Below are 14,102 nucleotides of genomic sequence, written 5' to 3' on the forward strand. Positions count from 1 at the left end.
CCGAGCAACGCCCAATCAACAAAATCCAACTAAAATTAACCAAAAAGAACTAAATGGACACCAAATAAAAAGGTTTATAACTAAATTAACACCAAATAAAAAGATCTAAAACTAAATTGACACCAACAAAAAATTTACGACTATATTAAATAACAAAGGTCTGACATTTTTTGACACTTTTTACCAAACCCATTACTAGCTAAAGGTGATCCACTTTCTTATTTGTTTTTTGAGAGGGTCGAAAATTTTAAAAGCAGGCTCGAATCGATTTATGAAAGTAGAGAACCTAAGACAACATATGTCTCAATGGACCCGCCCCCTTGTACATATGTCTCAATGGACCCGCCCCCTTGTGGCTTGTACTTTGTCGAGAGAAGACAATTGATCCATCGGAGAGTATGCCGCATACAGCGAAGTTGTCACCAGATAAAAGGGGTGTTCGCAAGATACACGACCAGGCTTCGAACCTTCAATCAATGCACAGACAGATGAAACCTTATGTACAATCTAATGAACAAACTGCGCAGATATTGGAGAAAATCAACGCGCACCGATGAGTTTCAAACGAGAGATGCCGAGCCATCCACTCAAAAAACAATACAAAATAAGACATTTATAAGACATATGATTGAAAAAATGAGTAGGGCTTCATCAGTCAACAAATCACCCTAGTCCATGAATACTACTATCATACAGAAAAAAAAATTTAAGTACATGGAATTAACTTCATCGAGCCCATGAAACAGAATCGATCTCATCCCGTGCTGCCTTGTATAGTTCGAGCCTCTTGGCACATTGTTGCCTCTTCTCCATTAATGCCGGGTCTTCGTCCAACATTAGCCCCAACTGTTTAGCCTGCGGAAGGAATAAAAACCATAACCATTAGAAAACAGCCGAATGCTCAAGAACAGTGTGAACACTCTAAAGGCTTCCCTCTCCTGAGTACGGAGAACTTCCAACCGAAAAAGAGAGTGAACGTCCTATCTGTTCAGATATTAACATGCAACCACACGAGAGCAAACATTTGGATGTCCTTCCGCCCTGTGTGTGGGTGTGAGGGGAGGGAGGGAGGGGTGGGAGAGAGAGAGAGAGAGAGAGAGCGAACCTCTTTCTGTCCTATTTGTGTGTAAAAGTAATTTAGCAAAGACTGCTTGGCCTCTCTAACTTGACAATAAACCACAGCCTTGGGAATTGTGTTCTTAAGGGTCTCAGACACCATGCCAATATAGGAAGACACATTGGAAGCTATCCTCCTGAAGTGCCCTTCTGTGTAGCGGTCCACCGTTGTGGTAGTGGGATTTCCACCTTTCTCCATTTCCTGGGGAAGTCTACGAAAGAATTCCACTGTCAAGTATGAAGACTCCATATCCACTAAACGTATCACTGTCTTCTTGCCGTCCTCCCGGAACCTTTCTAAAGCTTCACCAGCTGCAGCAGCAATTTCAGCTTGAAGAGTTGGGAACCGCCGAAGTTCCTGTTTCATCAGTGAACCCCAATTCAACTTAATGTAAAGGGTGGGATTTGAATATTATTAAAGCCACCACTTTGAATCTCCAAATTACCTGTGTTTCACCTATTGACTTCCTCACAAGTTCTTTTAAAACAAAATGCACCTGTGATATAACACTCATAAGTTCTCTAGAAGTATGAAGAATTAGAGGCGCCATAAGATTCCACACGGAAAAAGAAACCACTTACAGCATCCACCGAGGCTTCAGCTGGGCCTCTAAAGTAGTTCAGAGACCCCTCAATTAATCGCCGGTAACCCTGCTCTGGAGCAATCAGGTGAGGTTGGTAACCATCAGCCTCCGACACGACCTTCTTAACATTATGAATAGAGAGATGTCGATCAAATGGAAGCTTCCTCAAAGCAGCAGGAAGCTGGTTATCGAAAACTCCATAAATACGATCACCTCCTGGTCGCCTGAAAAAAAATAGGAAACAACCAACTTAATAAGGAAATACACAGGATAGAGGACAGAATGAACTTAAGCCACGTAAAACTATTGAATATACAAAGGAACATTCTCTTTGATCAGCATTTAGAAGTTTTCACTCAATAGAAGAAATAAGTAATTTCTAGTTCTTGTCACCAAAACAATTTCAGCTAACAGTTAAAAAGTTACGAATACCACATTCCCATCGACAATGAAAGATCCCAGTTCAAGGTGATGGGAACATGTACTATGCAAAGCTCAGCAGCTCAAGAATGTTGAGGAACAAAAAAATTTCTTTCAAACTATTACTCCGTGACCATATATTATCCACAAAACAATTGCATGCAACTTGACAGATAAGGTACAACCAACAAACCAATAATAATTTGAATGGAGAAAAGTTCGGTCACCATACCACCTTTTTCCCACGAATTACACAACCAATCATAAAGTACAATAACAAAAAAGCATAAAGGTTATTCAAACACCAAATGTCATCAAACTGTATGGAGCGAGAGATAAAAGGTCAAAGGTATATACCCTCCATCCAGATGCTCTTTAAAGATCCTGTCAAATGCACGACAAAGCTCCAAGATAGTGTATAATTGAGCCTATAGAAACAGAGTTCAGTTAAACACAGTAAAAGGAACACCAGTTTCGTCAATAATTGCACATTTACACAAAACTCACCCCAGCATCGACTGCAATGGGCCTCCCAAGATGATCCATTTCTGATTCAAGTTCATCAATGCTCTTATTAATCAAGGATGTAATACTCGGTATCCGTGCCCTAATCACAGACTCCAGGTGCTGAACCAAGATCAATTTGTTACAAATAAATCCTTCCAAAGTAATAGAACTTCCATGATGACGCAAAGAGTGGTCAAACCTTTGACAGGAGCTTTGCAAGATACTCTGAACCCATTTTGCTGGCCAAGTGTCCATAGTCAGTACTTGTTGCAAAGTATTCACGCTCCTTGCGCCTCGCGACAATCATATCCACATTTTTGTTGATATCAGCTTGTGATCGATTCACAATACCAACCCAAGGCTGCTGCAGCCGGTAAGATCTTCCTTCGAGAACCTGAGTGTAAAGAGCGCACATAAGAAAATATGTAGCTGGTCATTTTTAGCCCAACAGAGGGTTGAATGTAGCAAAAGAAATTGCATACATAATATCGCAAGAGACACAGGCACACTGACTCATACACATGCCCAGGGACAGAGACAAGCACATGTGTGACAGACATGAACACACAGATAGAGAGAGAGAGAGAGAGTACATCCAGAGCATTAGTTCCTTTGTCCATCAAATCCAGCTTAGTCAAGACTCCAAATGTCCGTTCACCTGATGAAGACATCTTTGTGAATTATGACTAATGACATCCAAATCGGGAAAAAAAAATTAGTAACTGTCACCACACAAGCAGACCATACCTGTAGGATCCACCTCCCTGGCAAGCTTGATCGCATCTGAAGTGGCGATATCCTGATTCGCTGGAGATATTGCTAGTATGATGCAACTAGGCTACAAAACACAGAAGTCTAATCAAATATTAAGCATTAGTGCAGAAGCAAAAAATTTATGATCATCTCCGGCTCAGCAATTTCCAATGCCCAAAGAACATCCCATAAATAAGAAAATAGTCAACAACCATCCAAAGACTTGAAATGATCTACAGCTTCTTAATTCATCATCACTCTGATCAAGCTGTTTCACAAAGAGCATATTCACTTGTACATACATAACCAGTTTCCATAACATAACCTTTAGAAAATAAAGCAAAGAGAGCCTGAAACTCTTATTATAACTCCTGAACAACTTCTAAGGCAAACCAAAACTGCTTCACCAAAACTATCACATTCTTTTGTGGCTTCTTTCAACATTATCTATAACCTGATGACGTGCATACACCGGAAAGAAAAACTAAGGTCCCGTTTGGTTCGGCATTTAGAAGGGGTTTTTGGCCTCTAAAGGGGTTTGGGCAAAAGCGGGTAGTGTTTGGTTCAATATTTTGGGGACTTTAGGGAGATGCAATTGCATCTCCAAGGGGCTTGAAGGGGCTTTAGGGGAATGGAAGGGGAGAGGTCCATTGGGAAGTTGCATAAATGCAACTTCTACTGTCCATCTTCACCGGAGAGAAGTCGATCGGAGGCCGACGACCGCCGGCCAAGGGTCCCGCGACCGCCGGCCAAGGGTCCCCGACCGGCGACGCCCGGACCTCAGCGACGCCCGGGTCGCGCGAACCAGGCGGCTGTCGCCTGAATCGCACGACCCGGCGGCGGTTGCCGGTCGGGCGACCCCGTGCAACGGCCGCCTAGGGTCGCGCAATTCGGGCGACAACCCGCTGGGTCGCGCGACCTCGGGCGACCGTTGCTGGGGTCGCGCGACCCCCGACGACCGTCGCCCGGGGTCGCACGACCCGATCGGCCGTCGCCCGGGTCACGCGACCCCAAGCGACGGCCATCGGGTCGCGCGACCCCGTGCGACGGTCGCTTGAGGTCGCGCGATCCAAGGCGACGGTCGCCTGAGGTCGCGCGACCCAGGCGGCCAGATCCGGCCATCCGGCCGCCAGATCCGGCGGTCCGGTGGCCGGACTTCAAAAAAGAAAATATAATTTTTTTTTGTTTTTTTAATTTCATAAAAGTCATTTACAAATACAAATTTTACCAAACAGTATTTGCATTTCGGAAAACCCCCTTCAGCCAAAGGTATTTGCATTTTAGCAAATGCATTCCCCAAAAGCCGAACCAAACGGGCCCTAAGAGAGCCAATATTTTCCTTCAACTTGATCAAAAGTTAAGCCTGATAAAACAGCAGTATACATTGCATAGAATGATACATTATGGTCATGCCCATTTGAAGACTTCAAAGTAAATATCGTGTAATCTTAAAAATGGGCAGCATCTCATTACCTTCTCAACATATGATCGAACCATGTTTTCAATGTCTTCAACAACAGAATCAGGCTGTCCCTCTGAAGAGGAAAAATCTCTCTTCAGTACAAGGAAAACATATTGGGTAAAAGTTTAATGCCAAGTTAAACTAAAGAAGAAACATACCTACAGCAACCTTTGTTAAACCAGGCAAATCAATCAGGGTTAAGTTGACAACTGCCAAAACGACAAAACAAAAAATCAAAGAGAAGCAGATAAGATAAGAGTTGCAATTATAGAACAATATCCCAAAGCTAAGAAATAGATTTATCAGAAACACAAACAGCGATTGTATCATACCCCCCAAAAGAGCAAAATAGAGGCTTAATAACTAAGAAACCTATCTAAAGGTTAAAATAAACGTGAATAAGTAAGTTTTATGTACAACACTCGAAAAACATAAAACCTACATTTTGACTGATCAATTATATCAAACTCAGTCTTTCTCTTAGTATAAAAAAGCCAAAACCTGCATTTTGGGACAACAACAACATTCAATCCTAACAAACGAATGTACAATGGCAGTCAACATGGCATTTCGAGTTACACAGTTAGATGGCAAGAAATAAACTATAGGAGGAAGAAACAACAAAGGAAATGATCAACAGAACAACATCTTGTAAAACATTTCAAGAACAGAATAGGAAAATTGAATCAGCAAGCAGGCAACAAAAACTAAAGCTAAAGAAATCACGCAAAAAAAACCCCATGTTTTATCTCTTACGGCAACTAAAAGGACCTAGTGCTGCAAATTTTACAAGTGCAGCATAATGAAGAAATACGGCAAAGTTTCTATTGCGAATTGCAAGAATGCAAGCTCAAACATACCGTTTGGAGAGTATATGCTAAGATGAATTGGAATAGGAGATATCTGCTTTGTCCTCCCAGTAACTCGGTCAGTTTCATCCTGAATTTCCTTCCGGACGAGGGCTGAAATCACAAGGGCAATTATGGAGTCAGGATAAGAAAATAGAGCAACAAACAGGGACCACAATCGTGATTTTATCAATGGATGGGCAGAAACTGGATGATGACACTGAAAATAGTAATGTGCACTGAGAAAAAGGTCCATCCTTATGAGTTTATTCTGAATTGAGCACAAGAAATAGACATTATTATGATCTGAACGTCTCGCCTAAATCATTTTAAATTTCATGCAGACATAAGACAAGTTACAAATCAATCCATGCAGACAACTGTTAGAAAACAGAAGTGGCATAGCTCAACTATTTTCACTTAAGGACTAGGCAAAAAAGCAATCAGTGCTGGAGACCAATTTTAAGGGGGGTCACTGTCCCACACTATTGTCCTGAAAGGTGCCACTCAGGAAAGATGACTGGAATAGAAAGTGATGCCAATTTTTAACTAATAAAACCAAAAAAAATCCCGAGCTATGTTACACACATTGGAGGACTGTAAACGGAACCAGCACCTAGCAATTTCAATAATTGCCAGAGTGCACCCAAAAAAAAAAAAAAAAAAAAAGACCAAGTCCTAATTAGTAGCTTCAATATCAGTTAGAGAAACTTCGTCCTCGATAATTGGATAGTTACTCTTCACACGTTACAAATTAGGGACACTTCATCCATTAATGCAGGACAACATATGCTGAACTGAGGGCCGAATTCCATTCATTACCCACGAAATGAAAACACGACCGAGCACATTGATCAAATGGAATCAGAAGGAAACCAGTCAGTACCGAAATCAGAAAATCTCCTCTTGGGCAGATGAAGGAACTCAGCATATTCTTGCGCTCCATCTTCCGTCCTGTGAAGCTGCAGGACCAAAGGCCGCCTCGTCACAATACCTGCCCCATCATCGCCAAAACAACAACCTCAGCACGCAATCACACAACACACGCCGCTCATTGGCGTCGAAATGTTTCGAATCAAACGGGACGAAACGTGTCGAGAGCACGAACCGGATCCTCGGGGGAGAAAGTCCCTGCCCACAATGCTCTCGAGTACCGAAGATTTCCCGGAACTCTGCACCCAAAAACGTGAATTGCACAACCGGTCAGACAATTCCACTCGAAGTAAAGTCCCGAGCAGCATCTACAAGCTCAACAGATCATCCATCGCGATTTTTACTAATTTAGACTCGGGATATACCCATCTCCGATTTCCTCTCTCTCTCTCTCTCCTCCCTTAAAAAATGGATTTCCGTTTCGCCTCCCTCACTAAAAAAATTAAAAAAAAAAGAAGAAGAGCAAGACATTCCTCCTAAGTCTCCTCCGCCAGAAAAGCTCGATAACGGAATTCGCCACCTCGGCCGCCCCGAAGACCGAGCGAAGAAATCTAGAGAGAGAGAGAGAGAGAGAGAGAGAGAGACCTGGCCGCCGACGACGGCGACGGACGGGAGCGCCTCCCAGAGCGAGGAGAAGGTGTTGTCCCCGCCGCCGTAGTCTCCGAGCGCCGTGCAGGCCCTCTGGATCCGGTTCACCAGCCCGATCAAGCTCTCCATCGTCGCCATCGTTCCCGCAACGCACCTCCGACCGAGCTTAAGCTAAACCCCGAACTACCCCTCGCAGCTACTGCAACTGCTCCAGGACACCAAACCCTAAGCGCCCGCCGAGGTAGAGAGAGAAAGAGGAGAGAGAAGAGAGAGAAGCCGAGCGCGTCGATCGGCGTCCGTAGAGCTTGACTTGTGAAGAACGCGAAGAGAGAGAGAGAGAGAAACAGAGGGGCAGAGATTGCGTTCGCGTGGAAGCTTCTCGTTTCTCGGGCTGGGTTTTGGCCTGCTACTTCGGAGAAACGGCGCAGTCGGTGCCGGGCGATATAATGCGCCGGGGTGCGCATTTTCGGATGGGGGGATCCGGTGCGGTCGTCCCCACTGGGAGCGGAATCGCCATCGTCCATTCGTCCGTGTCGTTCTGAAAGTTCATTTCGAAATTTTGAAATTCGGTAGTCAGGCGGGATGGGGTCCACCGTGGTTTTCCATTAGCAGAAGCTTGCTTCTCTTCTTTTTCTTCCTTCTTCGTTTTTTTTTTTTTTTTATTCGATTGATGCTGATGTGTGAATGTCGCCTGTAACGGATCTCTGCTATAAAATTTAAAAGAAAAATGAAAAATGGAATTTTTTGGAGCTGCTATTTCTTTTTCTTTTTTTTTTCTTTGGGAGCTGAAGCTGTCAAAGTTGGACGGCTGAGAACGGTCGTCATTTCGGTCGTCCGTTGAACGGAAAGCAACTAGGAATATACTTTCTTTTTTCATTTTTTTTTTGTGTGGAAACTTAGGAAATTATATAGTTTCTTTCCGGTCTAGTTGGTCCACTTTTCTAGAACTATGCTAATCGAATTCCCCTTTTTCCTCGCAATCTTGTCTCTAAACATAGGGGTCATGGTCCCGGGTCTCATTTGTATGTTTCAAACACGAGAAATTACGGTCATCTTTAGCTTTAGTTTGCAAATATATAGGAATCTATCTAACCGACCTTAAATTTTTCCTTATTTAAAAAAAAAATAGTTTTTTTTTTGTTTTTATAAAAGAAGATACCATTTGCATATCAAAATAATATTCGAGAGAGCTACCTAGAAGGCTTCCAAGCGTAACAAATCTCAAATAACTATAGAATAAACAAAAAGCCATAAGTAAATAACAAAGCACAGTTTGCAAACTAGAAGCATACTCTTATCCCTTGAGAACAAATCTAACATCGTAAATGAGCAATTGTCGATCATCAAATTTAGTGATGAGCATATTCCAAAATGTCCCACTCTATTTGCAAAGGCTTGATGTGCGTATTTAGATATTCATTGCCATCATTGTGCAAAGACACTAGTATCAGATCAAAAATATCTATAAGGTGCTCCCAAATCTATATTTTAATTTAGTTCGAGAGAGTTTAACCCCCAAAACTTGACCTAAATCTAAATATGGAGAGAAGAGTAGCCTAACCTTAGAGAGGTTGCAGAGCCACGTTACAAGCATCCTCCTCGGTGGTTGTCAATTGACCAAATGGCTAAACTAGTCCCCATGTTCACCTCAAATCAACTGCAGAAATTTATTCACGCACAAACTTCCAAAACCGTTTGGGGGAGAAAAGAAAGACAGAAAAGATTCAAAAGAGGGAAGTGAAAACTCCTATTAGTCCATATATATCAATAAATAATTTTTTTTATTTTAATTAGTGGCTATAATAATGGAATTGGATAAGAGGAGGGTTTAACCCGTCCCGCTCAGCACTTGTCCATCCCCATTCCCGCACCCTCCGTTGTTAATTGCACCTATTAGCTTATAACCGGTCAACCTTCCGATTGGTGGAATTCTTGGCCACTCTGCGGCGGATCACTATCTACGATTTGGATTGACCCCAATAAAAGTCACCCGAAGGATTCGCCAGATTGAATGATAACCATGGTTGTTTTCCTCCTTAAATAATAATGGTACACTAAATTTTATAAGAGTGGTGGCAGTCCATCGGCAAGATGAATAATCCTTTTATATAATTCACCACAAAAAAAAAGAGTAAGATTTATTCAAGATCTTGTAAATTGAAACAAATAATGAAGATCGACCAAACACTCCATGTTCATTTGATTGTTCGTCTTTTGAGATGCACTTGTGAATTGTATTAAAGAAAAAGTCTCATATCGAATAATTAGTGTGGTGTAATACAATCAACATATCTTTGTTGGAGAGTTGATGTAAAATGATATTTGAATTAATGAGGCAAAATTAACTGTGAGATCACATATAAATGAGAGATTGTTTAGATATTGAGGTTTATTATGAGTTCAATTAGATATATTGATGGGCTCGAATTTAGACTTCCTCTTAGTGATCTCCCTATTTAAACAACATTTAATTGAATGGAGTTTTAGAAACCACTTGTAAAATTATTTATTCCAATTTCCACCAAACTTGTCCCTAAACATAGTATTTTGTTGTCCCATGCTTGTGACAGTCTCATCTTATTCGTAAACTTTTTGATACGAGGGTTCACGATCATATTCAACCCTGATCAGCAAGTATAAGGGTATGTTTAAATTGACTCTTACTTTTGCTTCTTGCTTATAATTGAAATATTGCAGCTCTTGTACTTTGACTTTTCTTAAAACACAAAACCCTTAAGTTTTCATAATGTTCAAATGTTAGATGCATATATTTGCATATGATTTTTTTTCTGTTAATTTCTCCAAAATTCAAATGATATTTTTAAATTTTCACGGGAAAACCAAAAAAAAAAAAATTACTTTTTGCTCTTTTTCAAGACCAAACAAATTTGCCCTAAATTTGTCTCAGAATTTGTTGTGCCTGAGCTTTATAATGTTTAATTTGGTAGTAATTTTATTATTTCACTGCTTCTTTTGAAGAAGTTCTATTCTCGTTTGGTTCAGAGTTAGATAATAGGAATATAGTTTCAGTCCGACCTACTTTGGACACTTCCATGTTTATTTCCAATCAATTTCTCATGAAACAATTATACCCTCATTTGATTCAAAGTAATATTCAAGAATAGCTGTTCTTGTAATATGAATATTGCCGCAAAATCCAAATAGGGTCAGTTTTTTACATTCCATAAACGACGTTGCATAATTGTGTTATACCTCTGGTTAATTGCAATCAGAAATTAAATTTATTATCTAAAACATTTATAGTTTATATTTATTTATTTATCGAAGCTTAATTCATAGTTATAACTTCAATTCATGGATATTTTAAGAATACTTATTTTATAATAGAAACCTAAAAGTTAATCATGATTATTACATCGTTATCGCAACATTCTTGCTATCATTAATTTTTGCTAATAAAAAAGTTATTCTTTATTCATTATTTATTATCAAATAACCTTAAACAATTTTTAATTGAACAAGTACATTTAACAATTATAATTTTAAATAATGCTATGGATCCACCATTATTCTAATAAAATTATGACTTGTAGGATACTCATCTACACAATTTTTCTCAAAAATGTCTTTTAAATTCTAGTGGTTTTGTATTTACGATTTTTTTTTTTTTTTTTTTTTTTGTAAAGTTGTATTTACGATTTTTAATAGATCTAATACAAAGAAAAACTGTAAATTGATACACCCGTGACAAATTTACCCCTAACTAATTTTTTAACCACGAAAAACTCCAAACTGATATACCTTCGACAAATTTATCTCACATCAATATATTTGTAATAATTTTACCATATGTTAGTTTTTTAAATTTTACTATCGAAATACTAAATTTGATGATATGTGACAGGTTGACAGGCATGTGGATTTAAGATATTTTACTCTCGGTTTGTCACAATTATATAAGTTTTGTGATTTTTTGTAGTATTAATCCAATTTAAAATAAATGTACTAGTTTAGGATTTTTGACAAAAAAAAAATCAATTTGTGGTAAATTTGACCAATTTTTGGTTTTTTGTGGGGTCATTTAGGATAAATTTGTTATAGATATATCAATTTCAATTTTTTCATTATCAAAAAATTAGTTTAGAAAAAATTTGTCATATGTATATTAATTTAGAGCTTTTCGTGGTATTTATGAATTTTTTTTTATGACCAGGAACCCGCGCCTGTCTGCAACGCGAACAGTAGACAGGCTCGGGGTAACAGGGGGTAAATCCTAAGGCGACGCTAGCGGAGAACCCATCACCCCGACGTCCCACTTAAGATTCCATGCGACCAGCGGGATTCGAACTCCCCTCCTCTCGCAAAGGATCATGAGAGCACTTATCCAACTGGGCTACCGCAAGCGGTGGTTGGTATTTATGAAATTTTTTTTTTTTTTGGTAAAGTGGTATTTATGAATTTTAATAACATGATAAGAAAAGAAACTGGGATTGGCTGAAAATGGAATTTTTGGAGGTGGGGCCTGTCAAAGGTTGGGCGGTTGAGAACGGTCGTCATCTCGATGGGTCCATCGAACGGAAGGAAAGGAATAAATTGTTTCTTTTTCATTTTTATTTTTTATTTTGTGGAAACTTAGGAACATAGCACATTCTAGAACTATGCTGATTCTCTTTATTTTTTCCACCCGGTCTTTGTCCCTAAACATAACGTCTTGTCCCGTGCCTACGCCAGTCGGATCTATCTCGATCGGCTCTTACTTTTATTTCCTGCTTAATTTTAAATCCCCATGGCTTTCGTACTTTGACTTTTCCTTAAAACGGAAACCCCTGAAAATTTTTGTCGTGCTCGAATATTAGACACGTATATTCACATGTGATTATTTTTATTTCTCCTCTTAATCTCTCTGAAATTTGAAAGATATTTATAAATTTTAAAGAGAACACCAAAAAAATTGCTTTTTGCTTTTTATTTAGGGCAAAAGTCACTAAAAAGCCCTAAACTTTTTTTTGTGATACTCATATGACATATTTACCTTTGGTCAAAGTTCTGTCAATGAGAATTATTAAAAAATCTATTTACATGAACGTCAAAAAAGCATAATGCTCACGTGACTTAAATAAAATAAAAACGACAATGTTCTGGCTTAAAATAATCTAGCAAAACCTTGATAAAAGTAAATGTGTCACATAGGAATTTTTTGTACAAATGTGCCATGATGGGCATAGTTTGGGATTCTTTTATGATTTTTTTTTTTTTAAAGTTTAGACCAGGATGTGCTGAATTGGTCTTAGAATTTGTCATGCTTAAGATTTATAATATGTTTAATTTAATAGTAATTTTATTCCCAGATTGCTTCCGATGAAGTGGCTCTATTCTCGTTTGGTTCGAAATTAGAGATAAGGAATATAGTTTCAGTCCCACCTAGTTTGGACACTTCCACGATCACTCCAAATCAATTTCTGATGAAAAAATTATTCCCTCGTTTGATTTAAAATAACATCAAGAATAGCTGTTCTTGTCATATGAATATTGCCGCAAAATCCAAATACTGTCAGTTTTTACATTCCTTATATTACGCTGCATAATTGTATTATAGCTCTGGTTACTTGGAATCGGAAATTAAATCCATTATCTAATACATTTATAGTTTATATTTACTCATTTTCTGAAGCTTAATTCTCGGAAATTTTAAGAATAGTTATTTAAGAAATTATGATTACTACATCATTATCACAAAATTCATGCTATCTTTAATTTTTGCTAATAAAAAAGTTATTTGTTGATCATTATTTATTATCAAATAAACTTAAACAATAATTTTTGTCATAAGTATATTTTATAATTATGATTTTAATAATGCTAAGGAACCAATATATATATATATATATATATATATATTTTTAAATCATGACTTGTAGCTTACTAATTTACACATTTTTTTTTAGAAAATATGTCTTTTATATGGATCTCGAATTATAATATAGTGATGATCATATTGTAATGGTATTCTAGAAATAAAGATATCATAATCATTTTTAAATTCTAATGGTTTTACATTTATGATTTTTAATAACATGATAAGAAGAGAAACTAGGCCTTGATTATATCTCGTCAAAGCGTAATAGGTAAATTTCCATGTAATTATGGTATTATGATCTATCGTGTAATAGAGCCAATATTTGCTGAATTATACGAAGACTTAACTATAAGTAAGCATCATGCATCTATTTATGCATTTTCTCAATCTACTCGTTATTACTTGAATCTCTTTGACAGTAGCACCACACATTCAGTATTGTCAATTTGTTTTTGCAATGGTCAAAGTATACTTGCTATCTTTTGCAATTTTTTTTGAAGTTTTCAAATAACATATTCACACCCTAGGTCATATTGTTAGCCCTAACATTTTCCTTTTCCATGCTACCATTCATCTTCTTCCTTTTTTTTAAAAATAATTTTAACCATACCAAAGATCGCTTATTGCTTTCTAATATCACTTCTCTTTGATCCCTTCTGAGATCCATTTCAGGAGCTTGCTTGAAGCGTAGATCCATGATTCGCAAATCTAGTGCATCGCGTGAAAATCAAAATCGACAAAATAAGGTTGTCTTGCTCAAAAGCGAACTCATTCCTCGTTATCATACATTGGCTGAAGGCGAAGAACATTTCTCGTGTTTGTCAATTCTCTAGAGACAAAAATTCATCACCTTAGCTAAATGTTTTTGCCAAATCGACATTTGTTGCCTTTGGCAAATCATTTGTTGTGTTAAGTTTATTTTTCGAGTTACATTGTTCATTTGTATTTTAGTGAAATTGCCTTACCATTATTTTTAATTATTCTGATATGTAAATATATCATCTTATAACCTTAAAAATTAATAACTTTATGGCATCATATATAAATAAGAACGACAGACAATTTCGCTACAC

General features: G+C 38.1%; 1 protein-coding gene across 1 annotated transcript; it reads right to left on the reverse strand.

Annotated features, from left to right (window-relative positions):
• Nucleotides 1-530: 530 nt before the first annotated feature.
• Nucleotides 531-7,625, reverse strand: LOC104441326 (dynamin-related protein 1E). The gene is made up of 15 exons (XM_010054442.3): nt 7,209-7,625; nt 6,799-6,862; nt 6,577-6,684; nt 5,703-5,804; nt 5,001-5,051; nt 4,854-4,915; nt 3,375-3,465; nt 3,221-3,285; nt 2,827-3,021; nt 2,628-2,747; nt 2,478-2,548; nt 1,699-1,924; nt 1,563-1,613; nt 1,106-1,474; nt 531-855 (listed from the first exon to the last, which is right to left on the reverse strand). The coding sequence occupies exons 1-15, from the start codon at nt 7,347-7,349 to the stop codon at nt 727-729; spliced, it is 1,845 nt and encodes a 614-aa protein (XP_010052744.1). The 5' UTR covers nt 7,350-7,625; the 3' UTR covers nt 531-726.
• Nucleotides 7,626-14,102: the final 6,477 nt, after the last annotated feature.

The sequence above is a fragment of the Eucalyptus grandis genome, chromosome 4, assembly GCF_016545825.1.
Source record: "Eucalyptus grandis isolate ANBG69807.140 chromosome 4, ASM1654582v1, whole genome shotgun sequence".
Classification (NCBI taxonomy): domain Eukaryota; kingdom Viridiplantae; phylum Streptophyta; class Magnoliopsida; order Myrtales; family Myrtaceae; genus Eucalyptus; species Eucalyptus grandis.